Source organism: Ambystoma mexicanum, chromosome 6q, assembly GCF_040938575.1.
Source record: "Ambystoma mexicanum isolate Mex_15411 chromosome 6q, UKY_AmexF1_1, whole genome shotgun sequence".
Classification (NCBI taxonomy): Eukaryota; Metazoa; Chordata; class Amphibia; order Caudata; family Ambystomatidae; genus Ambystoma; species Ambystoma mexicanum.
This window is the reverse complement of record NC_090937.1, coordinates 20,998,658-21,019,358: the sequence shown is the minus strand read 5'-3', so window position 1 is coordinate 21,019,358 and position 20,701 is coordinate 20,998,658. Positions and strand designations below refer to the sequence as shown.

The window sequence follows — 20,701 nt, the reverse complement described above, 5'->3', positions numbered from 1 at the left end:
AAGAATTGAAAACGTATACTTCCCGTCCATCTTTTTCATTTGATTTACTAACCCAATGGTTTTCTACAAGCAATGCCTTTTTTGCAGATGCCCTAGAGGGCTTGACAGTTATATGAAAGTCCAAATATACCAACAAAGCCACATTCTCCAATTTATGCCCATCACTCCACCAAGACAATTATTATTCCGTTTCCTTGTGAATCGTATCACCTTTGTTTTATCAGGGTTGATAATAAGATTGTTTATCGAAGAATAAACCCCAAAGCTTCAATTAGTTTCTGTAACCCCATACGGGTCATATTAAAAAGGAAGAAATCGTCTGCGTAGGCGAGCCACGTTAGACATTGGTTATGAAGCCTGGGCATGAAAAAGAAGACTGTTCCAGTGTCTCGCCCACATCTGACACATACAAATTAAAAATACAGAGAGCAAGTATGCACCCTTGTCTAACCCCTAGAAATGTTGAGATAGCTCTTGTAACTTCACCCTTGGCATTCAGTCTAACTCTGATATTTGATTTGTCATGGAGAGCAATTAATAGTCTTTGCAACCTTCCCGGGATATTCCAGCTTGCCAGCTTCCGCCATAGAAGGTTCCTATTCACCATGTCAGACGCAGCTGTTAGGTTGATACTGGCCACATATGTGGCCTTACCTTTCCCAGTAAGAGCAAGATTTTGGACATACCTCAAAAGGCCAATCAGATTAGTAATGTATGTTTCCGGAAGCCGGTTTGCCATTTCTGAATTAGACCTTGGGTGGATGACCAGACCTCCAGATATTTTAGCAGCAAGGTTGCGAAGACCTTGCTGTCTGCGTCTAATACCGAAATAGGCCTGTCATTCCTCTGGTCCTTCGGATTACCTCTCTTAAAAATGGGGATCTGGTGAGCGTCTGCCAATTGTCCGGCAAAAGCGTTTCTTTTATAATCTGGCAAAAATATATAGTCAATATTGTGTACCAGATGACCGGGTCGTCTTTCAAAAGAATATTTGCTAATCTATTGGGTCCCGGGGCTCTGGACTTTGCCCTTTATAATGTCCAACATCTAAACATCGGAATGTACCCTTACTAATGGTTCTTTTAAGAAAGTGAACACAGACAAATTGGGATGAACAGATATCTGATTCTATATATCTGTCAACTAGCTTTAACAAAGTAAAGTTTCCATAAAACGGAAATCCTAAAACTTAATCAACCGCAATTCAGGAATTTCCACTCATAGAGTGTACTTGCTATATGTTTGAAAGGATAGCATTTAAATGGTAATAACAGTGGTTAATAAGTAAATAAACACTATGAATAGGAAGAAGAGACAATCAACTCTAAATTCAAAAAAGATTTAAATCATATATTTTTAGCAAACCGTATAACAAAAAGTCAATGTGATTACAATCTCAACCAAGGGCATAAAAGAAAATAAATACATCCACATGGTACATATAGTGAAGAATTCAAAAGGTTCAAAGGAATACTGTGAGACAAACATATGGCAAAAGCAGAAACAGTGAGCAAGAGAACAATGTCATTTAGTTAATTCACTAAAAAAAGAATATGTATCAAATGATGGGATGCAAAAAGAAACAGATGCCTGATAGTAGTTCAATAGATATTTAACATCATGGCTACCAAAAGTGGGAGCTTTTTTTAGTAGTCCCTCATGTAATTGGTTCTGTGCAAAGCAATTAATGCTGCAGGGTCCTTAGGTATAAGATATCGTTTATTCGTATTATGATGTCCAATACTTCATCAAATGTCATTGTTAACTGCCAGAAATCCCCTTTCTCCCCCCTCACCATGGGAGATTGGTCATCCAAACCCCGATTCAGCCCAAATTTAGCCTCGTACAATGTCACCCACTGTTGTTCCCCTATTGGATTCATTTGTAAGCCCGACTGCATTCTGCCTAAATCATTAATGAGGTGCCAAAAAGACATAGTATCCAACTTAGAAAGAGATTCCAATATTGATTCTGCATCATTTTGGAGAAGCTAAGCCTTATGCAATCTTGCTCAGTTGTGATAGACTTCTTCGACTTGCTTAACTTCTTTTACTTGGGACACGAGATCCACTCAGTGTTTCACCTTAATTTTTCCTCTGTGGGCCCTTTTTCATCCCATACCATAATGTCAAACTGATGGCAGTGTTTGTGGAAGCCCCAACTTAATCTTTGACACAGCTGCTGTTAATAGATCCCAAGGAAAAGAGAAAAATGTTGTTCAAATTAAATGTATCAATCTTCCAGTCAAAAGGTAGACGAGCCCAACATCTCCAATGCCCTTTTATTATTAACCGTCACATTGTGATTGTCCAAGTTATTCTGTTGGCCCCCTGATTCACCAAGACTGGAGAAAGATTGAGACCCAAATCCTTACAACGCAGAATATCAAACTCTGTGACAATCATCACTCCACTCACAAGGAATCACTTTGAAGTGGGGGTCTCTCGTCAACAAACATGTAGTCCAGAATGGACTGTTTCTGTCCCCTTTCCCATGTAATCTGGCTTGGAAGATCCCCCTCAAACGGGCCAGTCTATGCAAACCCAATGATATTAACATTTCCAGCCATCTCTTACCATTTTTGGAGTTCCACTTTGATGGATTCTGTCCCCCTCCAACACAACTGCTCGCCTCAAGAAAGCAGAATAAATTCAGACTACCGGACACAACTATGCATCCATCAACCGAAATAGAGGTCCAATTCCCTATACAGTCTGACACCTCAGTCACAATTGTCTCCAATCTACATGCTACATTATACCAGCAAATGTTAACCAAGAACATCCTTTTTTTAAAAAAAAAGAATAATTTTTTAATACCACTCCTCATTATGCTCATTTGCCCAGCAAGCATGCTTTTATTCGCATAAGTTTGATGGTCAACCCTTACTCCAGCAGCTACTTTTATTAGTGTTACCAGACCGTCCGAGGGTCTAACCCTAGACCCCTTCTTGGCCAGACAGAATAGTGACACAGATCCATCAACAGGCGACTACAGCACCCAAAGTATTTTTATGAAGATAATAGGGTAATGACGTAGAGACTTCTCTAAAATAGGGTTTGTATATATTTGTATATTGGCTATGACGACAACTGTTCCAAGATAGAACTGATAGTTAAACAGCATATTACCCCTCTGCCTCACTTGTGGATTTTCATTATTGGAACTGAACTCTCTTCCAGTCCTTCCTCTCAGTAGCTCTCCTAAGACCTTCCCCTCGGTTAGGAAAGATTTCTTACTTGTAGGTAATTTTCCTTCCATGTGGCAACCCCCAAACTTTTTGCTGTTGTTTTACACCCTGATCTAGACTTTGCCAGAGAAGCGCAGCCTTCCGCCGCATTCCTCTGGGCTTTCGCTACATCCTTACGGGGAAACTGACATGCCCTTAAGAGAGTCAGTACCGGGTAGTTCTTTTCTCATGTTGCAGCTTTCGCGCAACATGGCACAAGAGGGCACCGTAACTTACATTACCACGCTCTTGGGTCTCTAGTCATTCTACAGGCCCTAGTAACTCTCGATGGATTTATAACGAACTGTGCAAGTATGTCACGGACTGGTGGCAGCGATCGTTTCTTTGTGTTTTGAAATCCCTTTTGCCCTGTTAACCGCGCTTCTTGCGTTTGGCCAAAATGGGTGGCCTGTCTTCCAAAATGGCCATGCCACGAGGTTCTTTGTCCTGTCCGCTGACCGTCTTGCCCCTTCACCTTCCCCAGGTCGAGCCGACCCGGGGCCATCCTTATTTGGGCATGTACTTTCCCGCGAAACACAGATGCTTTCGCAGGCTTCTGCATGCCTTGTGTTTGCCTCCAGGATGTGGGCTGGGATGTCTGCTCCCAATACACATCCTGGGTGCCAGAGAGGCTAGTGTGGCTTGAATGCCTGGGGCCACCGTGGTCTGTGATAGGTCCACATATGGTGTGAGTGTTTTGTGAGCAGATCTCCCATTGGGTCCTCTCAGTTTTGGCGCAAAGGGAACTCTGGATAAGAGGAATCTGGAAATACCACTACCATGTCGATCTCCTGAGTTCACACCGAACGAGGGATAAGGAGCCAAGTATCCTGCAACAAGAAGCCGAGTCGATGAACTGCTGGTGACCCGCTTAAGGTTTGGCACCCTGAACCGCTGTCGTCCTGTGAGACCCCTCTTCATCGGATCATCCTAGAAGCATCTTCATCTCCTGCACGTAAGCCTTCGGAAGCGTCTCTGGGCCATCCAGTGGAATGACCAGCTTACTAAGGAGTCTTGCTCTGTCACCGCCGTCAGGTTGCTGCTGTATTCCGAGTCCTTAACACTCTCACACGATTCGTACACTTGGCATTCCCAGGTCTGAAGTGAGAAGTGTACATTGGGCTGAAATACACACAGCCGCTTAGTTGCCCTGCTGTGGTAACAATCTGAGCGGGTTCACTGCGTTTGGGATATCCTCAACTCTAACTTCTGCTGCCACGGAATCTACACGATGCTGAGATGTCCCCTGCTCGTATCTGAACCTGCCAGCACTGAAACTGACACGGAGAAGCCTGGGTCTGCCTGCATCGGGGACCGGTGAGTAGCAACGCTAGGAACCGGTCGCCCTCCTGCAGTAGCCTGTAGCTTTTCCGCGCTGTGTTAAACAGCACGCCTTTTTCCCCACTCGTGCTCTGCCCGCAAGTGGAGGCCGCGCTTGAGTAGCGGAGATCTGTTCGTCCTCATTTGTTCACCGCTCTGAACTGCCCGACTTCCTTGAAGAGACTCCCCTTGGCCCGTTGGCACCAGCGTGTGCGGGTACTTTTGAGCACAAGGCTCCACTCTTCGTAGGGCTCGGACTTCCTTCTAGTTAGGTGGCCTCTGAAGGCGAACTGGGTCTAACGATTTCCTGCACTGCCCATTTTCCTCCCCATCTAGGTGGTCTGCATATTTCGTGCTTCAAACTCTTTAGACCCTTCGGTAATTTATATATATATATATATATATATATATATATATACACATGTGTATATATATGTATAAATATAGTATTTGATTGTGATGTGTTGGTTTACTTGGGTTTTACCGTGATTCTTTACTATGGTCAATGTTACAAAGGCCTTGTAATAAATGTGTCTATATTTTTAATATAACACCTGCTTGGAGTAATTTGTAAGCGACATTGCTTTGTGTGCTCATTGAAGGCTTTCAGTCACCCTCACCCCTCTTGAGACCTAGTCTTGACCGCCGCCATCGCTACCCTGATTGGTCTGGCTTGTCCAGAGGTTACCCTGTTCCAAGAAACTAGGCTGGCCTTCTGAACCTCTGCCCCTCCAGAACAGAGTTCAGAAATCCATCTTAACACCCTCCTTTGTTCCCGAATGATAGTACCATCCCTAGGTTCTGAGTTAAATCCAGCTCTTAACTCAAATGAATCACTGTCATTTGACCTCGTCGCTCTTCCCCCTCCCCACTAATCTGAACCACCTGGGGCTCCATCTGGGTGAGTTCGAAACCCAGTTGCCTGAGAGAGGTTATTTCGCTCAATAGAAGGTCAAAGACAATCCTAGAAAGCACTGTACTCGTTGCAAGATCAGTTCTATTGGTATAGGGGAAATCAACTTTTTCCAGGTCTTTTGTAGATAAAGCCCTTAAGAAGATCACTGAAAAGCACCCTCAGAATACCACAGCAATTCAGCAAAATAGGTCTATTTTCATACAGTACACTGTCAATTTTAAGCATCTGACCCCTCTGCATACTGTGCGTTTGACCATTTGTTCACTTTTTCCCAAACTAGTTGCCACTTATGCTAGAGGGTGGATTAGGGGCCTTCTTCCTCCTCCCGACTCATCCCTAGCCCCCTGGGCCTATGCGGGAACCAAATGTTGCAAAATCGTATCTTCTCCCCTCATTCTTCAATAGATTTTCAGACAACCCGGCATAGCCAGGTGCCTGCGTAAGGGAATCTGATAACCCCAACACGCCCATCTGAATGGGTCTTGCTTGAAGCACTGCCTCCTGCCTAGTATACCACATTGCGTTACCCTTCCCCACACCTTGAAACTCTTCACAGCTGACCATGTTCCTTTTGTATGTTCCCCAATTCACAGATCCAATTGCCCCCTCATCCCCCTCAACAAATGAAGACACAAGGTGGCCTCATCTCCACCAAAACTAAGATGTGATGGCCAAGTTCACAGAGGGCTCGTTTTTCACCAAGAGAAACAGTCTGAGCCACCGATTGCTTAGTAGAGACCCTTACGCCCTCTACGGCAAGTGGAGGGTTATCCCTGGCTAAAGCCTCCCCAGAAAAGAGCACTGCCGCCTCCTGTCTTCCCCTAGGTTTAGAGGCCTGTGCATTTCTTACTGGATTTGATAGGGAATTAAAGAATACCTTTGAACTTGAATTGGAGTTTTTTGTTAATTTGACATTTCAGGCTTTTCTTTGCTGTTCGCCCATATATTTTACCAAGCATTTAGATGGAATGGGGGGCATCTGAGATACCACGGCCCTCCAATACAACCACATCCTCAGTTCTTAAACTGTGGTCTTGACCCCTGGCCGAAAGATAAACAGGGTTAGGTGCCCCTTTCTACTACAGACTCATGCCCCACACCCTGGTCCTTTGGTATTAATTCCGCCGTGGAACTCTGTGCACTCACACGCATGGAATTCAATTTTCCCCAAATTAAATCCAAAAGTACGGCATGAGATTGAGAATCACGCTGTAGATGTTCTTAAACGACAATATTGAACTGAAGAACTGATTTAATTCTAGCAGAATCAGGTCTGTACCCCCCGTTTGATCAATGTTCTTAATTATTGGTGAGTCCTTTGTGCTGTGCAGGGGTTGAAGAGGAAGATGTTATCAATGAGTATGTAACTGCAGCTTCAGAAAAAATAGGCGTATTTAGAAAACAAAATCTTCCTCTGATCCGGCAAACCCGATCTGTTACCAAATAGACTTGCCCCCTTTGGGCCAAATCCGCAAGCAATGGGCCCCAGTCACTCCTGATGTGGTAGGACATTGTGGGTCCATCACTTTAATTTTCTGCATTGTTGACAAATAGGTGGCGATTGATTTGGAGCCCATATTTTCTTCCTTGGGCACTGCCCCAACAATCCCCTGTAACCTAGCCTGCATAAGAGGGTGGTCAGACTTGGGGGAGGCCAACCACAGCCGCATCAAGCGACACAGGTAATGGTAATTCCAATGCTAAGGACATCGCTGCTGAGGCGTCTGTGAGGTTACCAACAGGCCAATTTTTGCACCTCTCCTTAAGTCATAAATAGTTATTTTGTTAATTTATAATAAAACAGAAGAACTAAATAAATTGGCAAATTGAAATAACCAGCCTGTTTAGCAGCCACCGGGAGCAGCCTGCATGCTCAAATAGCTGAGGCCTTTTTCACAGTGCCCAACGACAAGCTGTAGATCACCTACCAGATAATAGGACAAGTTGAACACCAGTGGTCCAGGTCCTGGGCCACGAGCCCACTGCAAAACTGCTCCTTTGGGCAGACTTTGCACACGACTTCCCCGTAGAGAGCGGGGACATCATTTAGGTCTCCCTTGCTACCCCTAAAAAAAATGAAAAAATGTTAAATATATATATATATATATATATATATATATATATATATATATATATATATATATATATATATATATACGAATAAATAAATAAATAAATAATCGGGGCTCCCAGGCTGTGGCCAGCAGCATGTGGCTCTTTGTTTCTGGAGTGGCTGGTTTTCTGACATCTATAGCCGTTACGATAGCTCCGTGGGTCGAGCGCTAGCTTCTGCAATGCGTGTGTGATCTGCAGGTTCGACTCCCGGCAAGGTCAACTCAGCCTTTCATCCTGCGGAGGCTGATAAATGAGTAGCAAACACAGGTTGGGTACTATTGTATGTATATTTGTTCTATGTGAAGCACTTAAGCGTAAATGCTACATAATAACACATCATTATCATTTGGCCTTCGAGGTCTGCTGGCATTCACAGTAATTTGGTAATATGGACCTATACTCGCTGATATTAATGGTACTTATGGAGATCCATTCTTGCTAAATGTATATCACTACAGTGATATCATAACCATATATGTGATGCCACTTCCTGTTTGGTCAAAGGGTGAAAGGTCGTGTTCCATCGATTTCCGTGTCACACTGGGGTGGGGTCAAATGACATCACTTCCTGTGATGTCAGAGGTCAAGGGTCAAATGATGACGTGCCTTGCAAGTGCTGTTGGGCGGACTTACTGGCTGTTCCCTGCCCGCCTTGTGTGCCGTGTTGCTTTTCCCTGCATTTCCCGACGAGGAACGCTGGTCGGTGTTGTCTGCTTTGCTTTGCTGCGAGGTCTCCAGTTGGCAAGAGGAAGCAGCTTCACTCGCCCAGGCGAAACAACTAAGGATCTAATTTTGCGCCCGCCTCTCTGACCACGCCTCCCACTTCCCAGCAGCCTTCAAGAGCACTGTGGAAGCGCACCTGCGCGCGCACCTGGAAGTGCCTTGCAAGTTCTGTTGGGCTGACTTACTGGCTATTCCCTGCCCGCCTTGTGTGCCGTGTTGCTTTTCCCTGCATTTCCCTGCATTTCCCGACGAGGAACACTGGTCGGTGTGGTCTGCTTTGCTTTGCTGCGAGGTCTCCAGTCAGCAAGAGGAAGCCGCTTTCACTCGCCCAGGCGAAACAACTACGGATCTAAGTAATTCTTTTTGCCAGTAGCATTTACATAGTTTTGGGCTTTGCTATCTCCATGGACTTTGCTCGAGCCCTATAGGCTTCAGTGGGCACCTTGTGAGTGTGCTTGTTCTCATTCTTGTGCTGGCACATAATTATACGCTCTTACGACGTTTTTTCTTTTCCTTTTTTCAGTTTTGCACCCGCCTCTGTGACCACGCCTCCCACTTCCCAGCAGCCTTCAAGAGCACTGTGCACGCGCACCTGCGCGCGTACCTGGAAGTGCCTTGCAAGTGCTGTTGGGCTGTTAGTATGAGAGGGTGAGGAGGTGGGTCATGCTTACTTAAAGATTGTGATTTTGCACTAACATTGTGTTCCAAAATTTGTTGCATTTCCTGTGGCTCAAAGGCTGTTTTTGGCCGATTCCAGCGTACTGATTACAAATGGTATCTAGTCTTCGCAGTGGCCATGCTCTTACCTCACCGACTCTAAAAAAAACAAAAACAACCAAAGCACAATTAAGGAAACGAATGGCGCTGTCCAAGCATGTTGGTAATGACACTGTCCCTATTCCCAGTAAGGTATCTTGATTGCCAGCAACGTGGGGCACCATTACTGATCAGGATTTGGTACGCCATGAGGTAGAATTTTCCTATGCACATGCGCAAGCCGCCGCAGAGGACGGTAGTGCCTGTCCGCCTACCACTTCCACTTCAAGCAATGCTAACATGTTCTTAAAAGCCGCGCGGAAGAGCTTCCTTAGCATACGTATGGATGATCCACTTGCTGCAGATAACCGCCCAAACGAGGAATTACCCTCCTCTCCTTCTGACAATTCTATTCTCGCTCCAGTTGTGCTTGCTGCACTTGAAAAACGGGTACGGCTCTCGGTTGGTCCCTCTACTCCTGTCACACTTCCAAGTAGTAAGAGAGCTGACGTGCATATTCATTGCAAGAAAGCTGTTGACTCTGATGATTTCAATATTCCCTCTGAAATAGAGGTCCGCAAAATGAACCCGCATAATCTTCCCTACTCTAGTTCTTGTCCCTCTTCTCCAACTTCAAACCCAACTGCAGCTTTGGATCCTGCATTAGGTCTTGTTTTTTCACCCACTAAAAAACATCTGAATCATCCTTTGGGTTTTGATTTGTTGGAGCCATCTGAGGACACGCAATCCCTGGAAGCCTCTTGTCCTGTACTAACAAGGATATTAAACTTGTTAGATAGAGGACATGAATACACGCATTACGAGATCAGAGATTGCAAGTCCTCCTTGACTCAGATTCTTCTAAAAATCAATAAATTGGAGGGTTTTATATTTGCAGATAGTCTCAGACGTGAACCCGGTGTTCAGCTGCCTCTGAAAGCAACTGCGCCTTGTTATGCTTCTGTGACTATGCAAACAGATGTCATATCACCTGATGTATATGAAACATCGAATCAAGAGGCACCTTGTCTCACCTACACATTTCCTCAATCATTTGCCCAGACTGTAAGTGCTCCACTGGCTGAAACATCTTGTCATATTCTCACTCATGCCCAACTATGCCAAGAGGTTGCTTTACATGCTGAGAAACTAGAACAGGTCTTATTTTTTTTTACATTCTGGACCTGACAAACAGAAGGTGGGACCCTTCTCAGGTAATAGCGAAGATTTTCAAAGTTTCCACCCGGATAGTCCTTCAGCCATAACAAAACTGTTGGATGCTAATGTTCAAATCGATTCTACTACTGCCAGCATTGCTATCGCACCCCCTGAAGTTCCCTTGATAGGTACAGAGCGCAATTTTATCTCAAGGAAGGAAAAAAGACTTTTCTTTCGAGCCCTGAAAAGAAAAGCTGACCGGAAGACTGCAGCCCAAGTGCCTTGCCCAGACACTGCTGTTCAAAATAAATCTATCAAAAAAAAACTCAAAGCTCAATGAGCACAATATCTCTATGAACATTGATGGTCAGTTAGACACCAATGAACAAAAAGGTATTCATTTGGAGGAACTGTCCATTGAATCCAAAAATGCCCTGCAACACCTTAGCCCAGATGAACAGATCGCTCTTAGAGGTGGCACTGGCATTGGTATAACCATTCCCAAAAAAACCTCTAGGGCGGTCGAAAACTCGAATGGCTGTGGCTATGTTCCTTCCCCTCAACTCACCTGAATACAGATGGTAAATCACAGCCCTCCTCTCAAGACGCATTTATCAAATTTTTTTAAACCCATCGAGAATAAAATCATCCAAACAGGGAAGGTGGTGGTTATGACATCCACCTCCAGTAATTCAAATTTTGTCAACGATGCACCCCGATTGGCATTGGTACCTACTGATGTGCCCTCTCAGTTGCAAAATATCGAAAATGGCCGCGAGTCTGCTATCAACTTTCCCAATTCGCAGGGTCCCTCACTGGGGAACTGTCAACGGTCCCCATCTCCAAAGCGTCAAAGTGGGAGGACGATGGGATGGGTGAAACAAATAAGTATTCTATGACTATCATAGGTGGGGAAATTATTTTGGATAAAAATGGAATTAAACGCCTTAATCCTTCTGCTTTGTTGCAAGCATTTAGCAGAATTCCAGCATTATGCGCATTGAATACAGCTGATATCGAGTGGGTTACTTTGCCGCCAATTCAGAATCATCATATGGTGTGCAAAGTGCAATCAGCCATTATTACTAACTTGCTGATGCAATACATGGAAGAATTACGATTTATTGGCCTGATGCCGCATCTTTTTGATTCTATTGACGATGTGATTTGTTTTAATGAAACTCCAATTACGGTCATCACTCCAAATTCTCCTAAGACAAATTTAGGCGACTCACAGGGCGGCATTAATGCGGTTCTAATTGCTCAGCTTGTAGGCCTATCAAATATTAGCAAGGACTGGTCTTGGTTATCTGCTTTAGCCATTACCTTAAATCCAGCGATGGACAACATTCCCCAGTAACCACTCTTTGGCATTATACATTCTGTCATGGAACTCATGTGATTTTAGAAACTTGTTTACATGGATTAATAATGTGCACTCAGGCATTAGATGTGATATTATGTTATGCCAGGAAACTATGTGCGAGCAAGAACTTTTGATGCCTGGATATACTGTTTACCAAATTAAAGCTAAACGAGGCCTTACTGGAAGGCCATATGCCGGTATAGCCATTTGAGTGAATACCAATTTATAAATACACATTATAGCAGAATATACATCTATGGCAACACTGGCCTTGTTGGTTACATTCAATGACAAAAAGGTAGGATCCCTTGCTCATTGTCCCTCTTTATCACAGCCTAGCACTACTAAAAATAACCGTCTTCCAAGAGCTTGATAAACTTTTTGATGAAGTTATAGCATTATATCCAAATTGCGGCATACTGTTGGGAGGAGATTTTAATGCCTATTGCTTAAAATTGAATATGCATAATGGTACTACTGATGCTCAATATCAAGAGAGTTATAGAGATCAATTATGGCAAGACTATTTAGCACCTTGGGAACTTGATTTTCTTTCTTTTGATGCCAAGGATGGTTACTACACGTGGAGGAGGGGTTTGGCTGCTTCCTGTATTGACTATTTTGCTATTTCAGCGAACTTACAGAAAATATCTAGTAAAATTGCTATTTACGATCCTGGCTGTAGTGACCACTTCATAATCCAGTTGTCTCTATTGGTATATGGGGCTATGCTTCGCAATGACCAGCAACAATCTTTTCTTGAAGGGGATCATCCTGGTTTATCAATTCGCTGGTCTACAAAACTGTGATAAAATGAATGACATGATCACTACACAACTCTCGAATCTTCATAGATTCCCCCACATTCACTGCTCTGCGCAAGCTGAACTTTGTAGGTTATCAAATATCATATCTAATGTAACAACCACCTTGCAAGAGATGTGTAATGCTCCTTTGCCTCTACCACAAGAATTTAATACTAACAATTTCTGTAGCCAAAAAAAAAAAAAAAAAAAATCAAGAACATGGCTCTGAGTGAACTTAGAAAAGCTTCCCTGCCATGGGAGGAATTTCTGAGAGAAAAAAACCTAATCTTCATACATATCTCAACAAATGCAGAAACCATAAACAGTTCTTGCATAATCTAAATAATCAAAAAACGTTTGTCACACTTTGCCACATAGACGATCTACCTGGGCTATGCTCAGGGCGAGTTCAATTGCATTACCAACAGACCGGGCATCAATGATATCTGCGGACTTATGGAAAATATTTTAGAAAAAAAAAAAATGTCCCTCCCTGTAAGTTTTGTTGATCGAGGATTAAAGAATATTGGGTCGGTAACCCGCTCCTTTCCATTATGGTCCGCAATTGATATTGAAAATAGGATACACGCATTGAACTACTCCTGAGCAGCTGGCCCAGATGGCATTCCTTCTTGTGTCGTTTAACGTAACCCAGCAATGTGGGCTCAGATTCTCAAAAAACAATTTGATAATATCTTAGCGACTGCATCTATTCCGGTCTCTTGGTTATCTTCTATCATTGTTCCTATATACAAAAAGGGCTTAAGATCGGACCCTTCCAACTTCTGACCCTTCCAACTTTTGACCATTTGCCCCAATTGATACCGCCGCTAAAGTTTTTGCCATTCTATTGCTTCGTGAGCTGCAAACTGTGATCGGACAGCTCAAAATCCTGTCACAGTTCCAAATTGGGTTTCGTGCAAGGATGGGGACTGCAATTAATGCAACAGTAAAGGCCCATCTCTTAGCGAAAACAAAAGTGCAGAACTCTGGTCCTTTGTATATGGCATCAATAGATCTTACATCCGCCTTTGATTGCGTGATACGTTCACTGCTCTGGGAAAAAATGGCATCTATGAACATACCTCCCTATATTATATACTTAATTTCTAAACTTCACGCAAACACCTCATATTTTTTAAGAGTTAACAATGCTGGTGCAACCACTAATGCCATTACTATCGACATTGGTGTGAAGCAGTGATGCAATTTAGCAGCCAACCTCTTCAACTTATACATGTGGTATAAATGCAATTTGGCATAAGCAGATCTTGTATCCGGCGAGACTTGATCATTTAAAAATCCATTGGCTAGCTTTTTGCGATGATATCGTCGTTGTTGACCGCACCCCTAGGGGTCAACAAGCCAAATTGTCATTATTTGCCTCTTACTGTAGCAACCATAATCTTTACTGCAATGTAGAAAAATCAAACATTGTGGTATTTAGAAATATCAAGAGGAAATATTCTTCATATAAATGGACCCTTGAAGATTTTCCAATTGCTGTAGTCCCCTCAATTCGAAACCTTGGCTATACAAGCTCAGACTCAAATTCTTTAGCAATGTGGAAAGAGACATTGAACAAAAAAGCGGCCCCCCTTGCAACCCAAATGCGAATGGTCTATGTGAAGTACTGTAAGTTTTCATGAATTTCATTAATCCAATTTTATATCATTAAAGTTGAATCCGTACTTTTGTTTGCCCTAGACGCGTGCCTTGTACACATCGATAATTTCCTTGATCAACTTCAAAGACAGTTATGGAAAGGTACTCGGCGCTTAGCTAAGTCTATCCCCAACATAGTACTGAGGCAGGAATTACTTCCAGCTTTGTCTGTATGCTATAACTGGCGGCTATTGTCAAACTTAGCCAAAATGTTATATCCTCCAACTAACTCCTTATATGAGGATCTGGGCCAGATGCCGATTGCCTCCTCCCTTCCGTCAATTACAAAATATTACGATCGTATGGTTTCCTTACTTGCTGAAATTGCACTAAAACCATCAGATTTGGAATTTAGATTAGCACATGTTAAACTTTGTATATTTGATCACGATTGGTGCAAGACTTTAAATGGTATGTCTGAATTCAACTTGTACAAAGAGGCAGCAAAATTTAGCACTACAAGATTACCGAATAAACCATACATAATTCCATTTATTTGTAATAAAGCTAGAGAAACCTATTTCCGGTTTAAACTAAATCAACTGCTGACCCTTGGAAGAATTGGATGCTGGCAATCACTTCTAAAACCTGCTAGTCTATTGGGCTGTAGGTTCTGCAACAACGGGGCGCAGGTTGAATCAACCAAACATGTAGTCATTTTCTGTCCACACTTTGAGGAAACTTGCCTACAAATATTTGACACAGAAGGATTAGGCTTGAATTCACTCAAAAGAGAATGGCTTTGGTTAGCTTGCATGTGGGGCAACACTATAAGACTTATTCTGGCACTTTGTAGATTTTTAACAATTATTAATCTGAAACTTGAAACCATGTATCAAACCTTGAATGATTGAAATAATAGCTTATGATGATTGTCAGTATATGATTTGTCTGTATAGGACTGAATATAAGTTTGTCATTTGATTTTATATTTGTATGGTTTCCATATTGGCATTTGTACATCAATTAATGTATATCCAAATGTGTTATACAGAGTAGAGAATCTGCCACGGATGTGTTCTTAAACACGGTCTAATTGGAAACTATATCCATTGTGACAAATATTATTGTGTTTTAAAAGGTGACCATATGCAGTAATTAACTGCTGCAATATTATTTTATTATTATTAAGAATCTATACTAAAATACTAATCACTTGTATACTCATTCAAATTGTAATGAGATGAAAAGAAAGATTGACATTGCATGCAAAAAAAAAAAAATTAAGCAGAAATATGAAATATATATAACCAAAAAAAATGTGTCAAGTTTGTTGACCAAACTAATACAACAACGGATTGAATAAAAAAAAAATTAAAAAATGATGCCACTTTAGAATGGGCCAGCAGTATCGAAAACAAACTATGTATTGTCCGGGTGCCTTACCGCTATTATTGACAAATTAGTGTAGCTTTTTAGGAGTCAAGGACATTTCTCCATAATGTGCATCGTCACATGAAATGTATCCCGGACTTCCTCTGTGCCAGTCAGAATGCTCAAAATGGCGTCAACATCTACGGTTATCGACCGCATTCCGATTCAGGAGCAGACAAGGAATCTGCAGATGCATTTCTCTACATTCAAGAAATAGCCAAGCAATTTCCCAGTAAGATTTCTTTCCACGAGTCTCCCTCTCTGAGAGTATCACTTCTTTACTGCACCTTCAATATGGAAGGCAATCCCCTATCTAAAGAAAATCGTTATGGTGTAAACTGTGTCTACACCTAAAAAAAATGAAGTAAAAAAAAAAAACTCATTACAATGAATTTTGAAATGTAGTACGAACAACGTAATGTTTAAAAAAATGTAATGTGTGCATTTGTTTGATTCAAACACCAGCCCGCTCCAGTGTGCTTGCAAGCACGCTAGAGGTATGTCGTGTTTGTTTACCGCCGCCAGAGCAGTGCATTTTTTTTTTTTAAGGACACGTTTGTAAGACTGGCACACGCCCTGTTCGGTTTAGCTGAATGTAAGTGGAAAGTCGGCTATACAGTACATGGTCGCCGTGTTCGTATAGTTGAATTCTAAAGAAACGTTTAATTATAAAGACATGGGAAACGGACATTCAATGCAGGTGTGAACCCCCCCGCCACCCTTATTAGCACATGCCGTGACGCTACACATCGTACTATTTATAGCCAATAGGAACGCATATGTAAACAAGACCAAATGCTCTGCTCTGAAATCACTCGTATAGAACAAACAAAAAAAAAAGACCACCCCCAGTTCTTACCATTGGCTTGAAGTTTTTGCCGATCTTTCACCCCTCTCTGGATCCGCAAGGTGGCCCACTGAAAAACGAATAAAGGCTTATTTTAATTAAACAAAGAATTCGTTCCAAACTATAGAGAATACATGATGGATACATGTTTAAGCTAATTTCTTGACATACTAATCTTTACGGGGAACTTCAGTTGCTAAAATTGAGGACAGCTGGAAAGGTAGTAGACATTTTAAAATACTGCCAACACTTACCTCTTCAAAGCCAGATTGATATTCATTATGAAATGTATAGTGTGTGTTATTACTGAAAACTGAGAACGCTTATAAAATACTGACGTTTGTGCAGCTCATAATGACAGTATTGAAAGTAACTTCGTTATAAGTAACACAGGGCAGCGAGTATCCCCACACCCCCTTCAGAGGCGTGAGCTGCTGTTTAACCAAGAGAAAAATGTTGCACAAGCAAGCCCTGAAAATTAAATCATTGACCAGGATTTAGTATCAACCAAATCCCCCATTTATAAATGCAGATATTATTCAGCTACCACTACAATAGAAGAATCCTATTAGACTGGTCTGTGTGCATAGAGGGGAGTGCACTGATAATGTTATCTTTGCTGGAGTATAATACCTGGGAAGGTTTTTTTCAATATACCCAAGACCCCCCATAGTTTGTATCATCTATGTGTAATACTAGCACCACACAGCTATTTAAAATTGAAAACACACACTGTTCTCACCCAGGGACTCACTAGCAGACTTCAAGGCACGCACTGCACACTACCCCTTTGTCAGAGCCAGTGGTGCCCAATGGCGTAGCACAAACTTTGGCAGCTCCCATGTGATCCATCCTGTGGGCCCCCTCCCCGCCCGCTCCTTAAAGCACATGGCACACCACGCCCGGGACCGGGCCGGACCACCACCTGTGCGCAATGTCCATGATGATTATGCCGCTACAGGGGCATGAAGCACTACTGAAACTGAAAGAAGTAAATATATTTTTCAATCAAAGCTTAAATCTTTAACGTTAACAGAGAAAAGGGGGCGGTACCTGGTCCAAAAATATACCAGTCACCAGTGGCGGCTGGTGAGTTGTATTTTTGGTGGGTGTAAATATTTACCACAAGGATGTGATTGCGACTGAGCATAGCTAGGGAGCCTGAACTAACGAAAATAGGTTGGGGAGGGTCGGGGGGGGGATCCTTCTCTCTCCCCAGAGTAAATGTTTTGAATAATGGGTTAAAATGGTGCATTACATAGCACACTTTCTGGGATAATTTGGGTAAAAGGCCAACAATGTGGGTAAAAGGCCAACAATCAGTTTTGTAGGGTATAGGATAAATCATGAAAAAAATATATAATAGATGCAAGTCACCAAAAGTGCACAGGGCATTTCCCAATGCATTATCATGCCAAGTAATAAATGTCATGCCACAGTAAGCAATGGCTAGACTGACTGCATCAAAATGCCAGTCTAGCCAGGGAATGGCACACATGAACTTGCCTTTGCCCAAAAATACCAGAAAACATGCAAAGTCAATAAAGGATGTGGCAAAAATGTTCCAGTGATCCCCAGTCTCCCAGGGCCTTACACACACATGCATCCCCTTTCAACCACCAGTTACTCACCCATACATCTCCTCTCACACTCACTCACACTGGATTCACCACACAGGCACACACCAAACCCTACACAGAACATTCAAACACACACTATCACATGAATGCTCATTCGCCCACCAGTCACTCACTCACACCTTCTCTTACATGCACTCATTGCATTCTCTACACAGCCCCCACACCCCTCACCCAGAACATTCAAAAACATACCATCACATTCATACTCATTCACCCACCAGTCACTCAATCATACACCTTTTACCTCCACCTATTGCATTTTCTACACAGGCACACACCAACCCACCCAGAACGTTCAAACGCACATCACATTCATACTCATTCACCCAGCAATCACTCACACACATTCTCTTACATCCACTCATTGCATTCTCTACACAGGCACACACCCATCCACTCATTGCATTCCCTACACAGGCACACACGCACTCAGCCAGAAAATTCAAAAACACACATCACATCACTTCTCACTCACCCACCTTTCACATATATACACATCTGACACAGGTTCACACATGCAAAACACACATATTACACAAAAAAAGCCTTCTTACCTTTTTCTTGCAGCTTTGGTCCCTCCTTCCAGAACCCCTCGGGTCCTCCGTGCTGCTCACAAACAGGAACCAGGAAGCTGCAAGAGCTTCCGGATTCCTGTATGTGAGCTGCAAGGGAGCGAGGGAGAAGGGGTTGGAACTGAACGTGGCATGTAACACGTGCCACATGTCACAGTCAGCTCCAACCCCTACTGACTGCCTCCCCGTCCCAGCCTTCACCCTGATGGGTGAGGACCCGGCCGAGGACCCACCAGACCAGGTGTGGCGGGCCCCATGTACCGTGGGAAGGCCCACTATACCAGAAGCACCCGTTTTTATTTATTTTTTTGCAAAAAGAAATCTATATATTTTTGGGTTCTCAAGGGAGTCCCCAGGGGTTGCAACTGTGACGCCCAGGGGTCGCAGATGCAACCCTTGGCGACCCCCAAAAGACGTCCCTGGAGCAAGGCTTGAAAACATGGTACTGGGTCTTCCTATATAGCTGCTTCTGCCATTTGCATGGCCTCTTAGCATGAAGTAAGTGGCAGGGCGATTGGGAGTGGCTAGTGTGTTATTGGGGTCTAAGGTAGAGAGCATATTTCGATACTTGATTTGCTGTGAGGCAAGCCAGGAGCAGGTCTGTGCACATGGCTATTCTGGAGCACTGTGGGTTAGAGCATTGGCGCAGACAGGGGCCCACTGCCTGCATCTCTCGGATTTCAGATTGCATGTCCGGTGTACAATCATGCTGCTTTAGGGTTTAGGTGTTTGGCATGAAGGCACTGGGTTCCTGCATGCCGGTTATGGTACATGGCATGCTCAGGTAATCAATGTTTGGAGCTGGTGCTAGTCGCAGAATAAAGATGGATACCTTAATTAAGACGGAAAGCGTCACCACCATCTGACAAAGCGGCAGTCATGGCACAGTGGTTGTGCCATTCTATATAGCAAAGCCTATTGCGGCATTCCATGATATATTGGATAACAGTACAGCCCAATTAGGTAATTATGGCATAGGTTTGCTTTCTCAAACAGATTGTGGTGTAGTGTGTCAGAGGATCATGGTGGGTCTGACCACAGCCTAGCACAGGACAAAGCAGAACAATTCAGTGCCACCCTGAACAGAGCATCAAATATTCTATGGTGTTTTCATCAGGACGGCATCACATGACTTGTCAAGCACTGGCGGAGACGCAGCAGTTAATAAAGAGTCATGGAATCACTTAAGGCATGTACTGTATGTAACGTAGGCCAATGTAATCCCTTAGCGTGAGCATTTGGAATTGTAGAAGGACACAGCATAGCTCAATTCACCCTTTCCTTCCTGTTGAGCATTTGTGCAGCCTGGCTTGCTTCACTAAAACGGCACAATCCGGAGTGAGGGTATAAACTACTGACACAGCGACAGCTTCAAAAGGCAGACTGTGAAAGAGTGGCAGAGTCTTCATCTACCAGTTGTAGGTAGGCTGGCCCTTCAGAGGATAGCAGATTCAGAGACTCCACCAGCAAACCAAAGGAACTTGCACAACGTGTCACTCAGAGAGCTGAAAGCACAAAAGAAATCCATAGGCAAGGCCTTCAGCAGAAAGGCTTCTTGATGTCTCATGCAGAAGCTGCGAGTTCCAGGTAAGAAGACAGTAAACCCTGGCAAGTAAAGAACGACCCCAAGAGCTTCTTTGGCTGTGAAACTAAAGCAGAGGGGGGGCCTACAGATAAGCCTACTTTGGTGAGCCAGAAGGAGGACGTGGACACTCCGAGGGCATGTTTCACAAGATTTTATTTAAGGTAAAATTATAAGGCCTAACTTTACCTATCACTATGGGTAGTCCCTGCCTACGTTACTAACTAAGGTGCGAATCAGTCATTTGAGAATGTCCAAAGGAATACATCCACTGTCCAAAACAAACCCAACCAACCCTCCCACTAAGAGAACTAACTTGGGTCAAGAGAATGACTCCCTTCTGCGGGAGGGAACTTCTGGTACCAGTCTGTAGTATTCTTTATGAATACATAATCTTCAAATATTCTCTCGTAATTTCTTGGATCAGTCTCTGCAACTCTTCAATGATTAGCCCCCCCCCCTCCTTTTGAAAACCTTTCGTGGATCTTTTGTAAACACTATTTCTGGTTGCTGGTATCAGAGTATCCTTGACAAATCCCATTTCTCCGGTAGGCTTTCCCTTCTACGCAATAATAGTCCTGCTTGTTCTGGACGGACAAGTTCAGCTTATTCTGGCCTACTTGATTTTGCAC

At 43.2% G+C, this 20,701-nt stretch overlaps 1 protein-coding gene across 2 annotated transcripts in view; it reads right to left on the bottom strand.

Moving 5' to 3' along the window:
• The window catches only part of GPAT3 (glycerol-3-phosphate acyltransferase 3), a 556,310-nt gene that overhangs the window by 472,829 nt on the left and 62,780 nt on the right, over positions 1 to 20,701 (bottom strand). For both annotated transcript variants that reach the window (XM_069630394.1, XM_069630395.1), the window contains exon 2: positions 16,288 to 16,345. In XM_069630394.1, the coding sequence (XP_069486495.1) occupies positions 16,288 to 16,345 (58 nt within the window). The remainder of the gene's footprint in view (positions 1 to 16,287; positions 16,346 to 20,701) is intronic.